The sequence below is a fragment of the Ochotona princeps genome, chromosome 6 (genome assembly GCF_030435755.1).
Source record: "Ochotona princeps isolate mOchPri1 chromosome 6, mOchPri1.hap1, whole genome shotgun sequence".
Lineage (NCBI taxonomy): Eukaryota > Metazoa > Chordata > Mammalia > Lagomorpha > Ochotonidae > Ochotona > Ochotona princeps.
The window spans coordinates 28341204-28364804 of record NC_080837.1 but is presented as its reverse complement, the minus strand read 5'-3'; the positions used below and the strand labels follow the sequence as shown (position 1 = coordinate 28364804).

At 46.5% G+C, this 23601-nt stretch overlaps 1 protein-coding gene across 3 annotated transcripts in view; it reads left to right on the top strand.

Annotated features, from left to right (window-relative positions):
- The first annotated feature begins 758 nt into the window (after positions 1 to 758).
- Positions 759 to 23601, top strand: part of TMOD2 (tropomodulin 2) — a 54085-nt gene continuing 31242 nt past the window's right edge. For all 3 annotated transcript variants that reach the window (XR_009245599.1, XM_058665847.1, XM_058665848.1), the window contains exons 1-6: positions 759 to 942; positions 2818 to 2974; positions 7305 to 7427; positions 11661 to 11747; positions 17555 to 17685; positions 20455 to 20562. Coding sequence is in view for 2 of the 3 variants with exons in the window: in XM_058665847.1 (XP_058521830.1) it covers positions 817 to 942; positions 2818 to 2974; positions 7305 to 7427; positions 11661 to 11747; positions 17555 to 17685; positions 20455 to 20562 (732 nt within the window). In the remaining variant the exon portion in view is untranslated. The remainder of the gene's footprint in view (positions 943 to 2817; positions 2975 to 7304; positions 7428 to 11660; positions 11748 to 17554; positions 17686 to 20454; positions 20563 to 23601) is intronic.

The following is a 23601-nucleotide window of genomic DNA, read 5'->3' as shown; positions in this document are numbered from 1 at the left end:
TTCAATGCATGCGCTGTTCTCCACTGTTTGTCTCTGGAAAGCTGAGGGAGGTGGAGTAGAGTGATGGGAAAGCACTCACAAGGCAGGGTGTCCGAAGGCCAGGCCTTCAGCTTCCCGCTCTGTAACCAAGCAAGGTGATCAGTTATCTTCCCCTCGTGGTCATCTGTCAACAGCAGTCAGAGCATTTGCCAAGGCTTCCCACAGGGCTGCTTTGAAGATCAGAACAAGTAACTTAACGTAGCGTGTATGAAATCACATTGTCAGGGCCCGGTGCCATGGCCTAGCAGCTAAAGTCCTCACCTAACATGCGCTGGGATCCTGTATGGGTGCCGGTTCTAATCCCGGCAGCCCTGTTTCTCATCCAGCTCCCTGCTTGTGACCTGGGAAAGCAGTCGAGGACAGCCCAAAGCCTTGGGACCCTGCACCCGTGTGGGAGACCTGGAGGAGGCTCCTGGCTCCTGGCTTTGGATTGGCTCAGTTCCGGTCGTTGCAACTGCTTGGGGAATGAACCATAAGACAGAAGATCTTCCTCTCTGTCTATCCTCCTTTCTATGTATCTGCCTTTCCAATAAAAATAAATCTTAAAAAAAGAAAAAAAAGTTGTTACATTGTCGTGGAAATAAAGATTGTGCTCCCTTGTGGCTGAATGAGGAGTTCAGTAGATTGCATTGAGAGTGTAGCTGTGTCTCCTGTCAGTGAGCTCTGGTCACAGAGAGACGATCTCAGTGTTCCTTTTTTCCCCCTTGTCAGTGGTGTGAGCTCAGAGAGCCGGCCCACTGACACGTGCACGGCCCATGAGACCAGCATCCGGAAGCCATGGCCCTGCCCTTTCAGAAAGAGCTGGAGAAATACAAGAACCTTGATGAAGATGAGCTGCTTGGCAAACTCTCCGAAGAGGAGCTCAAACAGTTGGAAAATGTTCTCGATGACCTAGATCCTGAGGTTAGTGACACGGAGCTGAGACCGAGTTGCTCATGAGAGGCGGGGATTGATGGCGTGTTCTGTCCTGGCTCACGATAGTAGCAGAGCCCCTTTAGGCCCAGGTGCAGATACTGAGTTCTGCTGATTGGGTCTGGGTCACTTTTACAAATGGCTAGACAACCTTACAGCCTCACACTATGGTGTGATAAAGACAGGTGTCTGTGAGTTTTTAAGTTACATAGCTTATTTGTTGAGCTTGTCCTTTCTTTGGCTCTAATGATATTAAGCTTTTAAAAAAAATGTATTTTATTTGAAATAAGAGTTCCGGAAAGAGAGAGACAGATAAAGAGCTTCCGTCCACTGATTCGTTGCCTCAGATGGCTATATGCAGTGCCAGGCTGGTGCCAGGAGTCAAGAGCTTCATCTTAGCATTTGGGCCATCTTCCGCTACTGCTTCTCCCAGGCCGTTAGCAAGGAAATGGGACGGCTTATGTATTGATATCTTTACCTAATGGAGTGTTAAGCCTGTGATTGGGAACTGAAATGAAAAAGTGTGCTATAATAAAAACTAGAAAAAAAGAAGGAAGGAGGGGGATAGGGTGGAAAGTATCACTAAGCGCCTAAATCTGTGTTGTGATATATGTGAAATTTGTCCACTTTATGTAAATTTTAAGAAAAAAAGATTTTGGAAACCAGACAAATAGTTGGAGCAGGCGGATCACAAACAGGTACCCACGTGGGATGCTGGTGTTGCCGGCAGCAACTTTACCAACTATGCCACAATACCTGCCTTTATGATCTGAATCTTAAATTTGGAATTCGAGATATCCAAAATAATAAATTTACTGTAAGTAACATAAGTAACTAAAATGAAAGTGTTTATGTGATACTCATACAATAAAATATTTTAGACATTGTATGTACTTTAAGAATGAGAAGTGTTCTGGTTTGGTTTTATTTTTAAGGAAGGAATACCAAAGGTTAATCAAACAGGCATCAACATCGACCATGGCACTCACTTCCCTACTCAAATGCATCTACAGGAGAGATTATGACTGAGAGTGTAAGAGGCAGGTATTGTAACAGCCTGCTCTTCTTCTGATCCTGCTTCCTGTTAATGCACCTGGGAAGGCAATGGAAGATGACCCAAGTACTTGGGCCCTGCCACCTCTGTGGAGTTGCTGACTCCTGGCTTCAGCCGGGCCCAGACTGTCTGTTACAGCAATGTGGGGAGTGAACCAGTGGACGGAAGATAGCTTTTTTGCCCTCTTGCCTCCTCTCCCCTTCTCCTACATTTTCCCCTTCTCTGCCTCCTACATTCTTCCTCTTTTCTCCTTCTTTCTTTCCCTCCCCCTTTTGCCCTCCCTCACTCCCCCGCCTTGGCCTCCTCTCCTTCTGTGTGTCTCTCTTGCTCTGTCACTCTGCCTTTCTAATTGTCTAAACATCCATCTTTTTAAAAGAGAAAAAGGAAGAGAATGGTCATATTGGCCCTTTCTTCAGAATCTCTCTACATGTCTTTGTGGGATCTCTCTACATGTCTTTGTGGGATCTCTCTACATGTCTTTGTGGGATCTCTCTACGTGTCTTTGTGGGGGATACTCTAAGTATGACCTGCAAAGAAGTGGGCTTTTGTCTACAGTGTTCTAAAAGGCAGGGTGCAGGGGGCAGAGGAGCTTCTCCAGCTGCCTTGTGTCCTGCCTGGGCTGTTGGGTTCATCTTCCAAGCAGGGGATATTAGAGCAAATGTGGTCTCTGAGGTTGTATGAGCGGCCTAATCTTCCTAGAGAGGTGGCTGTCTCCCTACTCCCCAACAAACAGCAAGTAGGAGGGGGAGGCCATGAGGTAACAAAGCTTCAGGCCAGCCTACACCCAGCCTTCCTGCTCACACCTGTCCTAGAGCGCCATGCTGCCAGCTGGATTGCGCCAGAAAGACCAGACGCAGAAGGCAGCCACCGGCCCCTTTGACCGCGAGCACCTCCTCATGTACCTGGAGAAGGAGGCCTTGGAACAGAAAGACAGGGAGGACTTTGTACCCTTCACGGGAGAAAAGAAAGGTAAGGAACGCAGAAGCAGCCCTGGGGTGAAGGGCCCTTCCTGCATGGTCACAGACGGGGAGGCCAGACTGACCTGGAAATGGGAAAGGAATCCCCCGGCTGGGCTTAGGATTAAAGAAGTGTGGGACACATCATTCTACAGCTGCCCAGACCCACAGGATGTGCAATGCCAATAGTGAGTTCCAGCTGCCATAGACCCCTGGGGACCTGGTGAAAGCCTGTAAGATGCCTCTTAGGACACACATGTCCTTCTGGGAGTGCCTGGATGTGAGTCCTAGCTCAATCTCCAACTTCCTGCTAATGGATACATTTGCAAACAGTAGGTCATGGCTCAGTAGTTGGAGCCTTTCTGTCCACCTGGATGGGCTGGGCTCCTGTTCTGGCTCCAGGCTTTGGTGTGACCCGGACTTATCCATCATAGGCATTTGGGGGATGAATCAGAGATAAGAGATCTGTCTTCCTCTTCCTGTCTCTTTGCCTTTTTAATACATCATTGTATTTGGGGGAAAAAATGTATTCTTTTTTTTAAAAGATTTATTTATTTGTTTTTACTGAAAAAAGGCAGATTTACAGAAAGAAGAGAGACAGAAAGATTTTCCATCTGCTGGTTCACTCCCCAAGTGGCTGCAATGGCCAGAGTTGAGCTGATCAGGAGCCAGGAGCTTCTTCTGGGTCTCCCACACGTGGGATGGCTTTGGGCCATCCTCCACTACCTTCCCAGGTCACAGGCAGGGAGCTGATGGAAAGTAGAGCAGCCGGGACATGAATCAGCTCCCATATGGTATCCTGGTGCATGCAAGGTGAGGATTTTAGCCACTAAAAAATTGAAATAAAATAGACCCTTCTTGCTAATGTGATATTTGTTGATTGCTTTCACAGCACTGTAACAGTGCCTGTCATTTTACTTACTTGGTTTTTGTTGTTGCACGTATCAGGCTGAGGTCTCAGTGGGACTGGGTCTCCCTGTACCTTTTAGTGAGATGGGCACAGAGGAGGCGTGGGATAAGGACAGGTCACATAAAGACCAGCAGTAGGGCCAGCTCCTGGGCCAGTGGGCTCAGCCCACTGCCTCCTTTTCCACAACACCCTGGCTGTCCTCTGTGTTGTGTGTGTTCAGTGAATCATATACCATTAGGAATGCCAAGTGGAGCCATGATGAGTTGGGCAAATAGCCAAGCATGAACAGGGAAATATGGAGCTGTTTTGTGCCATCAGACTCATTTAATTGTGAAAGGAATTATATTAAAACTCCTCTAACATCCCAGTGAGCCTTAAGCAGGGGGCTAGTGGCAGCACAGCACAGTAGATGGAGAGCACTTGTCTTTTGTTCTTGGAGCAGGGATCTGAGATGTGGCCACAGCAAATCACCTCTCTGTGCAGGTCGACACACACGCATTCTCGAGGGATTCAGGGATGCAGGAGCTGCCTGAGTAATGCATGCAGATGCAGAAGGGCAGTACACTCGCAGTGTGGTTTGAAGAAGGCTAGATGGGAGCACAGGGAAGCAAGGGAGGAGGGAGCAGACATTCCAGACAGAGCAATGGGATCAGGCTGGGGAGAAGGCAGGGACTCCAGAAGGGCCAACAAGACCATCAGTTAGCAAGGAAGGATTCCTCCAAGTGCCATGGTTCTCAGAGCTGGGCTGCTGGACTCAACCTCACCCCTCACCCCCCATGCATGCTCTTTGCTTGGAGCTTTTGGTTGGACTCCCAGGGAGGCAGCCTATAGAGCTTATGGTCATCTGCATGCCTTTGTGTTTGGGGTAATCCCTCCACACCACCAGGAAGCAGCAGGAATGTTGAAATCCTGTTTTGACTCTAAACTGAGATCCTCAGAGTCAGAAAGAAAATGTTTCAGGCTGTAGATACTGTGACAATGAAGTCTGGGAGAAACCCAATGTCTGAGATGTTATTGATTAGGCAGTTTTTTTTTTTTTAATTTTGTCTTATGTCCATTCTTCTACTTTGTTACCCAGTGTACCTTCTGGAAAACCTTGTGCCTTACGTGATGCCAAGGCAGGGAGTAGGATGGATGTGACAGGTGAATGCCTTGTTTCCAGGATGTCCCTGATGGACCACAAGCAGTGTTCCTCTCTCACCTTTTGGGATATCCAGCTCTGAGTGGCTCTTGTATATAAGCTAGCCATTGGATGATTTGGCACATCATCAGAAATCACAGTCCGTGTAATGAGGGAAGGGAGAATTACAGGGAAGGAGAGGGAGAGCCTCCAACTGCTGATTCACTGCCTGATGGCCAGCACAGGGAGGGCTGGGCCGGGGCAAGGTCAGCAGTTTCAGTGAGGTTTCACCTTAGGGTTTGGCCTTTTCCTTTCCATAGGAGGTTAGTCCATGCTTGCCCAGGAAAATCCATGAGGAGTTTGGGCTGCCACTGGCTGAGGCTGGAGCCATTTGCTCTATCTAAGGGAGTAAAGAGAAGACAGAAGGGTTCGATGCAACAGCCTAATTAATGGCTAAAGTCCTCACCTTACATGCTGCAGGATCCCATATGGGCACTAGTTCATATCCCAGCTGCTCCACGTCCCATCCAGTTTCCTGCTTGTGGCCTGGGGAAGCAGTCGAGGACGGCCCAAAGCCTTGAGACCCTGTACCCATGTGGGAGAGACCGGAAGAAGCTCCCAGTTCCTGGGTTTGAATCAGCACAGCTCCAGCCCTGTGGCCACCTGGGGAATGAACCAACAGATGAAAGATCTTTCTTTCTTCTCTTATTACATTTGCCTTTCCAATAAAAATAAATGTTGAGAAAAAGAGAGAGAGAGAGTCAGAGAGAAGGCAGAGTAGGTGAGTGTTTAGGAAACTACAAAGATGAAAACGGAGGATTTCAAAGATTACACTTGAGAAATGGGAGCAGCTCCAAACCAGAGCAGGAACCCGCGAGTGAAAAGCCGAAAAAAGGAGGGCAGTATTTGCCACAGCAGCTAAGCCGCCGTGAGTGATGCCCTCTGTGTGTCCAAGTACCTGGGTTTGAGTTCTGCACTGCTTGCAGATCCCAGGGTGACAGCACTTGATGCTCCAATGCTTGGGAGACCCATGTCAAGTCGCCGGCTTCTGGCTTTAGCTTGGCCCAGCCTGGACTGTTATGGGCATTTGGGGAGTCCACCGGTAGATAGAAGATCCCTGTTTCTCACCTTTTGGGGTGTCCAGCTCTGAGTGGCTGTTGTATATAAGCCAGTCATTGGATGATTTGGCACATCATCGGAAATCACAGTCCGTGTAAAGAGGGCAAATAAGTTTTTTAAAAAATCAGTTTTAAAAAAATAATAATAATTAAAAATAAAATTAAAGAGTTTAAAAATAAAATAAAAATAAACAAGTTTTTAAAATGAGGGCAAATACATTTTAAAAAGTTAAAAAAACATCTCTTTGAAAGGCACAGGAAAAATTAGCAAAGACTAGGAGAAGACCTGGAGTATTGCATTGCTGACTCTGGGGTTTACTCTTGTCAGAAGTTACTCAGGTGACAGGTGGGTGTGTTGACCCTGCTGGAAGTTAGCTGCAGATTCTGTGTCTGAATCCCCATATTGTGGTTCAGCCATCCAGAAGTTGGGGCTGGGGAGGAGGCAGGATGTAGATAGCAACGTTTTCAGAAGTGAGTGGGTTAGGAAAATAGTTTGGGTGATTGGCAGGGTGAAGCAGAAGATGGCAGCTGGGAACACATCTGGGCAAGGCACAAACTACCTGCTGCTTACACGTTCTGTGAGCCTGGAATGCCAAGGGTTCCATGTAGGGATGTCAGTCTAACCCACCTTGACAGGATCTCACACTTGTGTGCTGGATACCCTAGCCTACACATCCAAGCTGCCCGTTGGCCTGGGTCTCACAACCTCCCCCCACACCCCACAGCAGCATGACTATCCTCAGAAGGATGTAAGTGGTAAGGGGCAAAGGTGGGTCCTGGTGGCAGGTTCAGGACAGCGAGGCTCAGGTTCCCAGGTTCCTGGACTGGGTGGGGTTGAGCAGACACTTTCTGGATAAGAAGGACTCATCCAAGTGCAGGCAGAGGAGGGCTGGAGCAGGGCCCTGTGGTGTGCTGCTTGGGTCTGAGGGCAGTGCTGTCAGTGGTGGGAGGCAGAAGCTGCTGATTCTGTCCAATCCAGGCTTTGCAGGAGAATTCAGGGTCCCTCAGTGCTCCTTCCCTTTTCTCGTGGGTGACTGACATCAGCCCCATTCTGACAGTCAGGGTTCCCAGGCACGTGTGAACTGCCTGAGAGATTTAGTTCTGCACAGCTTGAACTGCCTGCTGTGCTCTACCCACTTACCTGACCAAGAGGGCAAAGAGTAACACACGATGTTCCTTTTCTTCTGCTTTAAAGGGAGAGTGTTTATCCCTAAAGAAAAGCCCATAGAAACTCGTAAAGAAGAAAAAGTGGCCCTTGACCCGGAACTGGAAGAAGCTTTGGCAAGTGCCTCTGACACTGAACTCTATGATCTTGCAGGTTAGTATTCAGCTTCCAGGAACTTTGCTGACTGGCTCTGTGACCTGCAGGCATGCACTGATACCCATGGTGGCAGCTGTGAGTTTCACCGTAGCCGTTGATTATTACTGCATATCAAGTTGACTTCAGCCATTCCATTGATAGGGCTCAATGCTGGAGACTGAACCTAGCTCTGGCTTAGCTATAAAGCATCCAAATCATTGTACAACTGCAAAACTCAAGCATTCTGGGAGAAATCAGAAAATAAATATGAATGGGTGTTGATATAGAAAAGAAGAGCTGGTTAAAATTGCCATCTATGCTTTCTAAGAGATTTCTATATTTAATAATTCATTACATTTTGTCCTCACAGAATTTCCAAATTAAAGAATTCTGTTTAGCTTTCTGTTTTTCCTAATATTCATAACATAGTCACGATCATTATTCTCTTCACTGATTTAGCATGTGCTCCCCTGTGTGCTGTTTCCTGTGTACTCTCCTTCCAGCAGAGGCACCCATGCTTACTCCTTTTTTAAATTTTTAAAATCTGAGTTTTAATGTTGTTTACGTAGTTGAGAGGAATGCATACCCATGTGGGTCTCCAGTTAGGTTGGGAAGGGTCAAGGTATGGAGAAAGGTGGGTGGGACAAATGCTTTAATTTTTTTTTCTCCTGTGTCCACAGGGTGGGGTAGAGGGAGCCGTTCCTTGCTGTCAAACTACATCAACACCCAGGGATGTGGAAATTGTAATTTGATAACAGCTTAGAAACCCCGATATGGGGAAGAGTGCTCTAAGGGTATTACTTGAGTGCTTTTGATATTTCTGAGATGTTGTCAGCTTCTTAGCACCATAGTTGAAAAAATTTTTCCAAGGTCTGTTGGCTGACCAAATCCACCTTATTGCACCCACAGGCCCAGGAACATGCTGCAAAACTTGGATAGGAAAGTGGTCCAACTTGCTCTGCATTTCATATCCCACTGGTGCAGATGAGCTGGCTGCCATGTCCCCCATGTGCATCTGGGCATGCTGTCAACTGCATGGGCATCAGCAACTGAAGGGACCCAGTCCTCACACATGCACTCCAAGGTCGCACCACATATATCATGATTTCCCTGTGGCCAGGATTTGAGTCCCAGCATATAACTGGGGAGTCCCCAAGAAACCTTGCCTGGGATGACTTGTGTGCACCAGCCAATGTAGTGTCTGGTTTGTTACCTGCACCAGCCAGTGCACATACTTGTGGATGCAGCTGCCTGGTCAATTTTTCCCCAGCCACGTTTCTCTGTGAACTGATGGGTACTGTGGCCTAATTCACCCATCCTGCCTTAGGCCCAGTCTTCATGCACACCAGCAGGTGCTGCAGCCTATTTGGGTTGACCTCCGATAGCCACCACCAGACCCACCCCCTGCTCCAGTTTATGTGTGTGCCAGAATGTGCTGCAATCTAACCTGGTTTATCCTGCATCACATCTGGTTCTTGTGCACATCTGTGAATGCTTCAGTACAACCTATGCCCAGACCTAGCCCGCACATATGTTGATGGGTGTTGCTACCTTGACTAGCCTAGTCTGTCCCCAGCCCTGACTCTTACCAATAGGAGCTGCAGCCCAGCAGGAGAGTGCCCGTAGTATCCCTACCAGACCCCTGGATCTTGTGCCTGCCAAGGAGTACTGCAGTCCAGCTGACTCACACCTTGTCCTGGCACTTGCTAGCAGATACTGTGGCCTAGCCTGGCAGGCCCACACCCTTTCTGGCACCGTGCAGCAGCCTATTCCAGCATGGCCTGCCTCAAGAGCAGCTTTCCCTGGTCCCACCTCTCATGCTCACCAGTGGAAGCAGCAGTCCAGCAGAGGAGTCCCTGATGTTGCCCCACCTGGCCTGCTCCCAGTTTTTGGTCTTTCATGTTCCATCAGATGCTATGGCCCAGTCTGAGATTGCCTGCCCCTCATCTTGGCATTTGCCAACATGTTCTATAGCCTGGCTCAGCCTGGCCTGCCCCAGTCCAGCTTTCACCAGTGGGTGCAGCAGTTTAGTCCAGTCTGGCCTACCCCCAGGCCTCATGTGAACTAGTGGTATTCAGCCTTATTCTAAAGTGAGCCAGCTGTCTTCCTCCACTCTTTTTCCTTCTGTGATGATGTCAGTGTTGGCTTTAAGTGCACATATTGGAGCTTTCCCCAGAGATCACTGCAAGAGCTGAGGCACCTGCGTCACCAGTGAAGAGGAGTCTGCAGTGATTGGTTGTCTTAGCTTCGTGGTTTCTATTGGGGAAACCTGTCATGGGTATTGCTTCTTCCAAGAGTTGCCTCATGGTCCCTAGTGGAACTGCCCAAAGGGAGATTGCAGGACTTAATTCCCAAAACATGCCAGAACATGAAAGGAGAGAGAAAAAAAACACCAATCATTTAGAAGATACTAGATTTTGAAAACATGCAATGAAACCAGGACACAATTAAAATAGAAAGTTGTGCTTGTTCACCTTTACTTGTCCTCCTTCCTTTATCAATACTCCCTAGAGGAATGTAGGATGGCAACATCTTCTCCCAGGTGGATCCTTCTGGAAAATTGAGAGTAGTCTGCGGGTGAATGGGCTGATGGACATTAGTGCATTGTCCCTGTTATTGTGACAAATAAAAAGGACAGAGGCAGTTCATCAAAGAATTGGCAGTTGATCTGAGACAGTACCCCCAAGACTGGTTGGATCTCCTCTGGTCACCATCTGGAGTCAACTTCTCAGCCCTGGGCCCGGCGGCGTGGTCTAGCGGCTAAAGTCCTCGCCTTGAACGCGTTGGGATCCCATATGGGCGCCAGTTCTAATCCCGGCAGCTCCACTTCCCATCCAGCTCCCTGCTTGTGGCCTGGGAAAGCAGTCGAGGACGGCCCAAAGCTTTGGGACCCTGCACCCGAGTGGGAGACCTGGAAGAGGTTCCTGGTTCCCGGCTTTGGATCGGCACAGCACCGGCCGTTGTGCTCACTTGGGGAGTGAAACATCGGATGGAAGATCTTCCTCTCTGTCTCTCCTCCTCTCTGTATATCCGGCTTTCCAATAATAATAAATCTTTAAAAAAAAAAGCTTCTCAGCCCTGCTGATTTGGGAATTGGATCTTAGCAGACACAGGTGCAATCAGAATGGAACAGGGCGGCAAGGGTGACTAATCCTTGACCAGAGTCATAAGAGACAGATCAAACAGAAGTTGAAACTTGGCAGTGGGAGCCAAAATACCATCACAAGTTGTTAGTGAGTGTAGGGCCAGAGCCAGAAGACAGTTTGTTGTGTGGTGCCAGTGGCCTGTATGTACCAGATAGGTACATGTGTCCCTATTTTACATGTGAGGAGAATGAAACTCACAGGAGTTTAATAAATTTCCAAGTCACACAGCCAGGAATCCAACTCTGGCTGGCTGCTCCACAACCCTAACCCATGTATGTACCTGCTGGCCATAACCATTGGCCTCTTGTGCTGAGCTGGCCGCCTCCCCCCTTGCTATGTAGCCTATGAGAGAGCATGTTAAGATTTCAAGGGTGACCCTTGGCTACCTCCTGACAAATTATTATCTCTTCTGGGATTTGCTGCAGTGAGCAGCACTGGGAAATCTGCATGGGCAGCCACTGTGATAACCTGTATTGGTTATCTGCCCCCAGAGTTGATTCATGCATGCTACACTGCCTCCTGGTGCAAGTTCCATGTAACATCAGAGACTAAAAATCTCAGTAGGCTTCACTGACCTTTTATTGCTCTTGTTTCTTATTTCCCACCTGGAATATTCTGGACTGAGAAAAGTCAGCAAATTTTGGTACTGAGAGGCAGGAGTGGTAGGATTTTGAAGATGGCTCATGCTGTTTCTCTTTGGCTATAGAAAAATAGACAATAGTATGTATTATAATGTTAAATCTTAAAAAGGGAACTTGGAAGGTGTTTCATTTTACAGTTAGGAAGGATGAAGCATTGAGTCTATGTAACTAATAAATCCAAGCAGATTTGCAATAATTTGAGAATCTAACCAGACCGTTGTTCCTCAGATCGAATTGATTCCATGTGTTTAGATGCAGCAAAACATGTGAAGATTGTTGATAGTCTTGAACAGAGGGTTTTTTAAGTGTGATGCTAAACATGCCCTGCATACAGTCAAAAAAGGGAGCCTGGAGACTCCTCTTTAAGATACAAAACATTGTTCTTCAAGGAGTAGTTAGCAGTGTGGACATCCTAAAGTGTTCCCTGATCTCAGTTCTCATTAATCAATTGTCTTTGTTTTTAGCTGTTCTCGGAGTACACAATTTGCTCAACAATCCAAAGTTTGACGAAGAAACAACCAACAGTAAAGGTGGCAAAGGGCCCGTAAGAAGTAAGTGGATGTGGAGTCTGGTTTTGTGATGCTTGGGCATCTCCAGGGGTTGCTGGCAGGAGAGAGAACTGCTGAATTGTAGGTTTTATCTTCTGTCGCCAAGGATCGTGGAGCTCTATAGTAGAATCACCAGTCATGTGAGCGCTGTCAGCGAGTGTAACCAGGACCAGCCAGTGCGTTTTACCCAGACAAGAGTGTTGACAAGTCTGTTTGGCCAGAAAATCAAAATGATGATTTAAATGCTATGTAGTTAATGCTGTATGATGCAGAGCTTCATGTTGAGTATGTTTGAGTATCTTTTTGTTCCAGTGATGGAACTTGTCCTTAGAATTTGAATACCTGGGCCCGGCATGGTGGCCTAGCAGCTAAAGTCCTCGCCTTGAAAGCCGTGGGATCCCATATGGGCGCCGCTTCTTATCCCGGCAGCTCCACTTCCCATCCAGCTCCCTGCTTGTGGCCTGGGAAAGGAGCTGAGGACGGCCCAAAGCCTTGGGACCCTGCACCCATGTGGTAGACCCGGAAGAGGTTCCTGGTTCCCGGCATCGGATCGGCGCACACTGGCCCGTTGCGGCTCACTTGGGGAGTGAATCATCGGACAGAAGATCTTCCTCTAAAAAAAAAAAAAAAAAGAATTTGAATACCTAAAAAAAAAAGAATTTGAATATCCACTTCCCCAGAGAATGTGAAAGACTCTCTGGCATGGACTTATCGGCACAGAGAGTTTCAGATTGCTATCTTCTGTCAGCATTTTCTGGAAAGATATACAGTTAATTGGACTCTCTTTTAGTCCATCACCTGTCACCTACAAAATACCTGCTATGTGGCTGAAACATTCTAGGCTAAGTTACAAAGGTAGAAGATGATCCTTGCCAGAGGAACCTCTCTGTCCAGGATAAGGATGGACCAGAAATCAGATAATTTGGATGCATTGTGATCCAGATGTGAGAAGACTCACAGAAATTTACATTTTCTCTCCAATTCATTATATTTCATTCCATATGACAGAGATGGAAGACACTTTCTAGCTCACTTGTATATTTTTGAACTCTCAAAGAGTAGATCATTTGAGGCCTGGCATGATAGCCTTCTGGCTAAAGTCCTCACCTTGTACTCGCTTCGGCAGCACATACACTAACGTCCTCACTTTGCGTGCACCGGGATCCCACATGGGTGCCAATTCATGTCCCCGGCTGCCCCACTTCCCATCTAGCTCCCTGCTTGTGGCCTGGGAAGGCAGCAGAAGATAGCCTAAGGAGTTGGGACCATGCATCAGTGTAAGCAACCCAGAGGAGGCTCCTGGATCCTGGCTTCAAATCAGTTCAGCTCTGGCCATTGCAGCCACTTGGGGAGTGAATCAGCAGACGGATGATTTTTCTCTGTGTAAATCTGACTTTCCAATGAAAAATAAATTTTAAAAAAGAAAAAAGTAGATCATTTAGTCAGTGAGCAATACTCTAAAATTTTTAATTTTTTTTTCTTTTTAGTATTTTTTACATAGTTGACTGCACATGCCTATGTAGGCTTCTGGTTAGGGTGGGGAGAATCAAGATATGGAGGCATGCAATATGACACATTTTTTAGCCTTTTTAAAAAATTTTATTTATTTCTTTTAGTTCTGTGTCTGTAAGGGAGGAGAGGGAGAGGGCCGTTCCTTGCTGTCAAACCACATCAGCATCCAGGGAAGGGGACGATCCTTTGATGACACCCTAGAGACCCCGATGTGGAGAAGAATGTTCCAAAGGTGTTGATGTGGTGTTGATGGTTCTAATAAGTTGTTGGTTTCATTGCTCTGGGGTTGAAAAAATCTTTCCAAGATCTATTGGTTGACAAAGTCCACTTTAGTGCAGCCACAGGCCCAGGAACATGTTGCAAAGCTTGGCCAGGAGAATTGTCCAACCTGTTCTGCTTTCCATCTTTTTATGAGGCACTTGACATCCTTTACTGGTCTAGATAAACTAACATAATGTCCCTCTTGAGCATCTTGGCATGCTGTTCACTGCACAAGCATCAGCAACTGAGGAGGCCCAGTTCTGATATATGTACTCCAAGATTCGACCACACATTGTTTAATTTTCCCTGTGGCTGGAGTCCAGCAGTCTAGTTGCAGAGTCCTCCGAGGAACGTTGCCTAGGTTGAACTCAGGTTTGTGTCAACGAGTGCAGGGTCAGGTTTGGTCTGTCACCTGCACCAGCAAGCACACGTACTGGTAGATGCAGCTGCCTTGTCAGCTCTCTCCCAGCCCTATTTCTCACATGAACCAACAGGAGCTGTGGCCTGGTCCAGCGAACCTGCCACAGATCTGGTCCTTACACATAGCAGCAAGTGCTATGGCCTAGTTAGGGTGACCCCAGATAACTCCCACCAGGCCAGCCCCAGTTTTTGTACGTGCCAGCCTTTGCTTCAGCCTAGCCAGGCCCAGCCCTCAGCCTGTCCAGCTCTCATGTACACCCATGGATGCTGTGGCTTAGCTTAGCCTGACCCAACTCCAGACCCGCCTTCACATGTGCTGACAGGTGCCACCACCTTGTCCAGCCTGGTCCACTCTCACTCCTGGTTCTCATGCTCACCAGCGGTAGATACAGCCTAGCAGGGGAGTGCCACAGTTCCCCTGATAGACATGCTCCCAGCCCCGAATCTTGTGCTTGCCGAGGCATACTTGCAGTCCAGCCTGACATGACTCATACCAAATCCTGACACTTACCAACTGGTAAAGCAGCCTATCCCAGCTGACCCACATCCATTCTGGCTCTGGTGTACACCAGAGGGTGCAGCAGCGTAGCCCAGCCTGACCCAGCCCCAGTATCAGCTCTCATACTTATCCATGGAAGCAGTGACTCAGCAGGGACCTACTCCTAGCCCTGAATCTTTCACATGCCATCAAGTGCTGTGGCCTAGTCTGAAATGACCTGTTCCAGTCTCAGCTTTCAGCAGCAGCTGCTATAGTTTGGCTCAGTCCAGCTTGGCCCCAACCTAGGCCAATCTGGTCAACTTTTACCCACAGCCCTCATGTGAACTGGCAGGTGGTACAGTCTAGCCAGGCCTAGCCTGCATTCCATCCTGGCTTTCACTTGTGCTGGTGTGTGCTGTGGACTAACCATGCTTAGTTCATGCCCAGCCTTGGATCAAATATATGCCAGTGGATGCTACAACCCAGCCTGGTCTGGCTTGCTCCAAGCCCCAGCTCTCCTGCTCACCAAAAGGAGTTGTAGCCAAGTAGGGCAGTTCCCCAAGTTCCCCTACCAGGCCTGCTCCCAGCAATGGATCTCATGTGTGCTGGAATGTGCTGCTGCCCAGACTGATGTGGCCAGTCCCATGTCCTGGCACTCCCTGGTGTTTGCTGCAGTCTAGAATGACTGGACTGCACCCATTCCTGCTCTTCCCAATGGGTGCTACAGCCTAACCTAACCTGGCCTACCCACAAACCTGGCTCTCACATGTACTGGTGGGTGCTGTAGCTTGTCTCACACTCATTCTGGCTCTCACAAGCACAAAGGATACTGGAGCCTAGCTCAGTTTGGCCCGTTCCAGACCTAGCCTATACACATGCCGATGGATGCTAAGCCTTGCCCAGCCTAGTTCACCCACACCTGCAGCTCTACTCACCAGTAGGAGCTGCCTCCCAGCAGGAGAATCCCCAGAGTTCCCCTACCAAGCCTGTTTCTAGCCCTGAGTCTTGTTCATGCTAGGGTCTTTTAATTTTTTTCTATAGTCTTCTATGTTCAGATAAAAAATGCTCATCTTTTTAGATTCAACATCAAGAAGGAACATATTGACAGCATGCTTTCAGCTAGTCATTTGGTACATAAATTTCTTAGCTTCGACACATATTGTTCCCTTTCTGTCCAATTGTAATTTAATATCAGTACCTATAAACTTACTTCATTCTTTAAATAAACAAATAACTGTCTGTTACATAATGATGTTATAATTCACTGAATCATTTTCACATTGGTAGACATTTTGCTGTTATATGTCATAATGTATTAGAATCAACGTAGCATATCAAGAAGCATCCCGAAATACCTAGCTTTATATATTTATGCTGTTTCCCTGCAGGTTAGACTTTCTTTTTTTGAAAAGATCTATTTCTTATTTATTTGAAAAGTGGAGCTACAGAGAGAGAGGGGGCGTGGGACAGAGAAAGGGAGATCTTCCATCTGCTGGTTCATTCCCTAAATGGCCTCAACAGCTCAGCAACTGGTACTGTTCCAGGCTGAGGCCAGGGACTTGGAGCTTCCTCCAGGTCTCCCACATGGGTGCAAGAGCCCGAGCAATTGGGCCATCCTCTGCTGCCTGTTCACATGCATTAGCAGGGAGCTAGATAAAAACTCAGATAGCCAAGACTCAAACCAATGCCAGTATGTAAACATTGTAGGTGGAGGCTTAGCCAACTATACCACAATGCCAGTCCCTGTAGCTTAAACTTCTAAATGTAGACTTGCTGGGTTATAGAGGATGCACATGTTAGATGTTGATAGAGAAGGGGAGGCATTAGCCTAGTGGTTAAAATGTCATTTGAGATGCCCATGTCCCACGTTAGAGTCACTAGATTTGATCTCCAGCTTCCTGCTAGTGCAAACCCCAGCAAGGCAGGAAATGATGGCTCAATTACTTGGTTCCCTGCCATCTGCATGGGTGACCCAGTTTGAGTTCCCAGCTCCAGATTCAGCTATGGCTAGTCCTGCTTGTTGCAGATATTTGGGGCAGTAGACTGGCAAATATGAGCTTGCTGTCTTTCTCTCTCAATGAAAAATTGTTTTGGCAAATAATACTGAATTCCTGTCCCAGAATGTTTTTCCATCAGTATATAATCTTGCCAATAATGTATGAGAATGCTTTATCTTCCACATTGCTGCTGATTCTGAATGATACCTGTTATTGCATATTTTTTGCTAATAAAAGATCTCACTCTTCATTTTGGCATTTAATTTTTCAAAAAAGATTTATTTATTTTTATTTCAAAGGCAGAATTACAAAGAGAAGGAGAGACAGAGAGAAAGGTCTTCCATCCACTGGTTCATTCCCAAAATGACCACTACAGCTAGAACTAGGCCAGTCTGAAGCCAGAAGCCAGGAGCCTTCTCTAGGTTTTCCACATGATTGCAGGGTCCCTAGGCCTTGGGCCATCCCCTGCTGCTTTTCCACACCATAACAGGGAGCTGAATTGGAAATGGAGCAGCCAGGACATGAAATGGTGCCCATATGGGATCCTGGCACCACAGATGGAGGCTTACCAACTCTGCCATGGCACTGGCTCCTAATTACCTTTATATTTTTTGGTTAGCCAATGGATCCTTCTGGCCCTATGTTCATCCCATTTGGTTTGCCTTACAGTTTTGTAGCAGTTCTGTATGCATTGGGATATTAACTCTTTATATATATTCCCAAAATGTTAATTTCTTTTGAGAGCTCTTCCATTCATTTTTCTCTGTGTCTCTTCTCAAGCCTTCTGGAATAGGGCCATAGGGATATTAAGGTGTGGGAAATAGACTCATTACGGTGTCTCCTTGGCTGTCCAGATCCTAAGGTCTGGGAGTTACAGACTGGAAAAGGTTTCAATGAAGCTTCGGTAACCATCCATGCAGCTTCAGGGGCTGGGATTGGCTCTAGCGCTTTTGACTGCATGCTGTGTCAGCTGCTTGGAGTTCTCCTTGGGGCTGAAAACTGTCAGCCTTCTGTTCCATGACTCAATCCCCTGCTTTCTTATTGGAGAATAAGCCTCATATCGGTCAGCAGAGGCAGGTGATCTCTGATTTTGATATGCTGGTCGTTGTATTTTCTTTTTAAAACTAAAACTTGTGTTTCAGATGTGGTCAAAGGTGAAAAGGTGAAGCCCATATTTGAGGAGCCCCCCAACCCCACAAATGTGGAAGCCAGTCTGCAGCAGATGAAAGCCAACGATCCCAGCCTGCAAGAAGTCAACCTCAACAACATCAAGGTACCTTCCTGTTCCCGGGGTTTCCATCACTCAGTCTGTTTACAGGCAAGAAATTCTGATGAAAAGATTTTATTTTTACTGGAAAGGCAGATTTATAGAAAGAAGGAGAGATACCAACAGAAAGATTGTCCATTTATGGTTTACTTCCCAGATGGCCACGAAAGCAGAGCTGAGCTGATCCGAAACCAGGAGTCCTTTTTTTTTAATGCAAAGTCAGATATATACATAGAAAGGAGGAGAGACAGAGAGAAATATCTTCTGTCCGATGATTCACTCCCCAAGTGCTGCAATGGTCGGTGCTGTGCTGATCCAAAGCCAGGAGCCAGGAGCTTCTTCCGGGTCTCCCACATGGGTGCAGGGTCCCAAGGCTTTGCACCGTCCTCGACTGCTTTCCCAGGTCACAAGCAGGGAACTGACTAGGAAGCAAGGCTGCTGGGATTAGAACCAGTGCCTGACGCGTTCAAGGCAACGACTTTAGCCACTAGGCCATGGCCCCGGCCCAGGAACCAGGAGCTTCTGCTGGAGTCCAGCTCCGGCCCAGGGTTTGGAACTCGTGAAGTGTGCGTGGAGTCGGTGCAAAGAGAGAAAGAGACGGACCACTAGGATTCCATAATGATTGTGAATGCAATAAAGCCGTCCACTTTATTTATACAGAATCCGTTAAACTCTGGCTCAGACTTTCTACATCATGGTCAAGTGGGTGTTACTAAGGCCAATTCTGCTGTTTGTTTCACCTAAGGCAGGATGTTATTCATGCTGGTACTTATCAATCAATAACACATTCCTACTACAATCCTCTTTCTACAGCTGGTCTTGAATCAGCTAAGGGAGGAAATGTAACACAGGAGGCAGGACCCAAAGATCAAAGAAAGAGGGAAAGAATGGGTTTCCTCCATACCTGGAGACTAGCACCCTTGAGTAGCATAGGGTCAATGGAAGAGGATTCTAAACTACGCCTTTGATTAGCATAGGATCAAAGGGGGCAGCACATGGCAGCAATAGTGAGAAACCTTATTGCTAAAAGCAACATCAGCAACATCAGCTTCCAAGCTCACACAGATACCATACGTCAACTGTTAACTCCGCAGAGGCAGACAATGCCTAAATAAATTACAGAAATCTCAGTGGGATAGTCCGGTGTCCATGCAATGGGAAGCGGGCTGCATTCAAGTGGTCAAAGCAACATTCCACCGAGCCCTGCTGCACAGCAGGGAGCTCCCCGCGGCCCTGCCACAAGGAAGCAATGCTCTTCACATCTTTCTGTTTCCCACATCCACCGCGCGGACCCCAGCAAGCTTCTTCTGGGATCTCCCACATGGATGCAGGGGCCCAAGGACCTGGGCCATCCTCTGCTACATTCTCTCACATCGTAAGTAGGGAGGCTAAATCAGAAATGGAACTGCCAGACATGAAATTGCACTCATATGGGATGCTGGTGCTTACAAGTGTAGGATTAGCCTTTGGAGCCACCACACCAGCCCCACAGGTGGATTTTTTTTTAAAGGAATGGTTTCTAGAATTTCTACACTGAAAGTAATCAGCACATTTAGATCAAATATGGTGATACATCCATTTCTGAATAACAAATTGCTGCAAAACTTAGGGGCTTCAAATAACAAGCCTTGGTTATTTCACACACAGATTTGGGGTGTCAAGAATCTTAGAGTGACAGAGCAGGGAGTTGGCTCAGGGGTCTCAGTCAAGACTGCAGTGATGCAGGCCTCTTCCAGGATGGCACACTCATCCATGTGGCTGTCAACAAGCATATGCATGCACACACACACACACACACACACACACGGCATCTCATCCCAGGGGTCTCTCCATCAGCCTTTGTGAGTGTGCTCACAGCATGACAGCTGGGCCTCCTCTAGAGCCAGTGCTCTATGAGAGAGCAAACAGGAAGCCACAGTGCCTTTTTATGGGGCCTTTGAAGTCACAGATTGTCACCTCCATTCATTTCCTGATGGGTGGTATGTGCGTAGGAGGAGGGAAGTAAGCACATCACATAAAATCTGTTTTATCCATCTTATTGGACCAGTTCTAAGCACTGGAGAATAACGGTTTACTTTCACTCAGTATTCTCTTTGTGCCACGTCCTTTGCTAGATATTTTAAATTTATTGTCTACTATAATCTTTGGAGAAACTTAAAGAGATGAACTTGCTGAGGTCATAGAGTGGTCTGCAATCGGGCCTCATGTCCACCTCTGTTAGTGCTCTCAAGCGATTAGCTCAAGAAGACAGAGTACAAGAATGAGTGAGGTTCATCTTTTCTACTCCAAGAAACATATTGGGGGGAAAAAACCTTATGCAAATGATTACAACATGGTATCATAAGCCCCAAAATGTTACGGGATTTCAGAAAGGAAGTTAATTCTCTCAGGAGAGCCAGTGAGCCACGATGGTACGTGACTTGAGTCCTGAAGGATGAGTAGAAATTACTCCAAGAAAAAGATGAAAGTAATTTCCAGGGAGAGCATGTCTAAGGCATGGATGAGGGAGAAACCACAGTAAACAAAGAATGAAAAGGAAAAAGAGGGAAGGCTAGCGTTTGCTTAGTTTCTTAGTTGTGGAAGACAGATGGTGCCCAAAATGCCGTTGTGTTAGATTCCCTGACTGGGCAGTAAGGGGTGCTGTTGGCTTAGGAAAGCTTCATTGCTGGGGCATGGGTAAGGAGCCATGTAATGAGCTGTCCAGCTGTGGGTCAGTAACTCTGTGCAGATGAGCTGTAGAGGGTTCATCTGTTCATGCTGTCTTTTCTATTGTAGAACATTCCCATTCCAACCCTAAAGGACTTTGCGAAGGCATTGGAGACCAACACGCACGTGACGAAGTTCAGCCTGGCTGCAACCCGCAGCAATGACCCTGTGGCCCTTGTGAGTACAGCTCCTAGAAACACAACCATCAAATTCACCACCAAGTTCACTAGAGAGCCTTTTGTTGTTTAAGATTTATTTATTTGAAAAACAGATTTACGAGAGGAGAGATCTTCCATCCGCTGGTTCACTACCCAAATGGCCATAGCAGCTAGAGCTGAGCTGATCAGAAGCCAGGAACCAGGAGCTTTCAGTCTCCCACATGGATGCAGGATCCCAAGGATTTAGGCTGTCCTCCACTGCTTTCTCAGGCCACAAGCAGAGACTGGATGGGAAGTGGAACAGCTGGGACATGAACCAGTGCCCATATGGGATCCTGGCACTTAGAGTTGAAGGATCAGCTAATTGAACTATTGTGCCAGGCCCAAGACATTTTAATTTCTTTGACTAACAAGCAGCCTTTAGCCATGGTCAATATGTGTTTTACACAGTTAATAAGCAACATTACAATCTGTAATGAGTGAAGGAAATGTCAGAGTTATCAGCTGCTTCTAATTAACTGGAATTTGTCAGCACTGCCCTTTTTCAGAAAGAGAAATAAGGTGTACATTAATAGTCAGGGTTTGTTCTGTGCTTAGTACAAACTCACTGAACTTTCTTTGTCTTTGGTAAAATTCTATTGCAAACTTTGGCTACTATGACCCCCTCAAATCCAACAGGAAGTTAGTGCATCATGTTAAAATGTTATTTCATTTTAATTTTTGAAATGGGTTAATGTGTTTCAAAAACACTTGAAACAACTGGGTCTTTTTTTTTTAAGATTTATTTTTATTTGAAAGGCATATTATACAAAGAGAAGAGAGACAAATGGCCACAGTGGCCAGAGCTGAGTTGATCTGAAGCCAGGAGCCTTTTATGGATCTTCCATGTGGGTACAGAATCCCAAGGATGTGGGCCATCCTCTGCCACTTCCCCAGGCTATCAGCAGAGAAGCTGGATTGAAAGTAGAGCAGCCAGGACACAAACCAGCACCTCGATATGGGATGCCAGCACCACTGGGTGGAAGATCAGCTTGCTGTGCTACTGTGCCAACTCCTAAATCTGTATTTTTAAAGATTTCTTATATTTATTTGAAATGTAGAGTTACAGAAAGAGAAGGAGAGAGAGAAGGAATCCTCTGTCTGCTGATTCACTCCCCAGAAGGCTGTAATGGTCAGGGCTGGAACAGCCCAAAGCCAGAAACCAGGAGCTTCTGGTTATCTGGGGTGCAGGACTTCAAGCACATGCATCATCTTTTACTGTCTTCCCAGACACATTAGTAGGGAGCTGGATCAGGTGTGGAGCAACTGGGACTTGAAAGAGCACCCATATGGGATGCTAGTATTGCAGGTGCTGCTCTACTTACTGTGCCACAAAACCAGCCCAGAAACAGATTACTCTTGAAATAATTTTATGTTTGACACTATTTACTAGAACGTTAGTAATAATCAGCCAGTTTCTTCTATGCATTTTAAATTATTTGTTCATTTATTATTTGAAGAACAATCACAAGAAACAGACAGCCCAGGCACAAGTACATACGCACACATATACACATACTCAGAATTTCCTATCCATTGGTTCACTCCTCAGATGCATGCAGCAGTTGAGGCTGAGCCAGGCCAAAGCCAGGAGCCAAACACTTAATCCTGGTCTCCCACATGGACCCAGCTGCTGGAGCCATCACCTGCTGCCTCCCACTGTGTGCATTAACAGGAAGCTGTTACTGGGAGGGAAGCAGAGACGTGAATGCAGGCACTTGGATATGGGATCACAACCCCAGTACCAGTCCCACTTCTATGTATTTTAGATTTTCCAGCCAAGCAAAAGAGCTCCTTGACCCAGGTAAATATCACCATCATCATTATTCCTCCTACTATTAGCTAATTTCCTGAGCAGTTGGAAACGCCAGCACTGAGATCTGTGCTTTAGACGTATCATCTCACCTGTTCAGACTGTGAGGTCTATAAACTTATGAACTCCAGCTTTTACAGATGAGTGAACTGTGGTGCAGGAAAGTTCAGTAGCTTCTCTTAGGAAGCACAGCTAGTGGCTGAGCCAGGGTTCGCTGAGCCAGATCTTCCTAGTTCCACATCCACATCTAGTTATAGGCCTCACTGTCATCACTTCATCATTTGCTAAAACACATGATTTATCAGAAGCTGGGACTCCTGTGGTTTTACAGCATCTAATGTTCAGCCTTACATGAGGCTAGAAAAGCAAAAATTGTCTTGATCTGATGGCTTGATTTAAAGTCACATGCTTTTTTGGAAGATCTAACACAGCACATCAAACAGGCTACATGAAAATAATGACTGCCTGTCACAAGGCAGGCACAGGATGGATGGTTTGAAAAGTACTTGTTAAGTGAATGAAAAATCCTGGCTCCCAGCCTCTTAGGTAACGGAGAACTATGTGTCTGTGGTGACAACAGCAAACTTGAAGTATGCATGCATGTAAAAAAAAGTCAATGTTTTTACCAACAATCAGGATGTGCCTAAATGTGTAGGTTGAAAATGGTTTGAATTTGAAACCTAACATTAAAATAGAAACATCACAGAATCTGCATCATTGGTAATATGAACCAAATATCTATAGACTCTTAGGTGTGTGTGATTCCATGCTAGCTCTGTCCTGGAGTAGATGTGTTTGCAACACAGCAAACATATTCACAGTAGACATGTATGTAAATCTGTTCTTTGCCATGAAGCTGCAGGAGTAGAGATAACTAACAGGCCACTGTCAACACTGCTGGTTAATCATCTTAACTCCCATTCTAAGTCAAGCACTCATAGAGAACTTTCTAAGTGAACTGAATCAACTCCCAGCATAATAATAATAATCTCTTTGAAGGTGTTTTTAGCGCACAATAACTATGTGTCAAGAACTATCATGTGGCAAACGCAAGGTCCAAGCTGGGTTTTTTAGTAACTTTTTTTCAGGCCATTTTGTTAGTAACTTCCTTTTGAAAAAAAAATAATTTATTTGGAATCATCACAGAACCATCTAAAAAAAAAGCCATAGAATGAATATGAATCCATATAAATGAACATGTGTGTC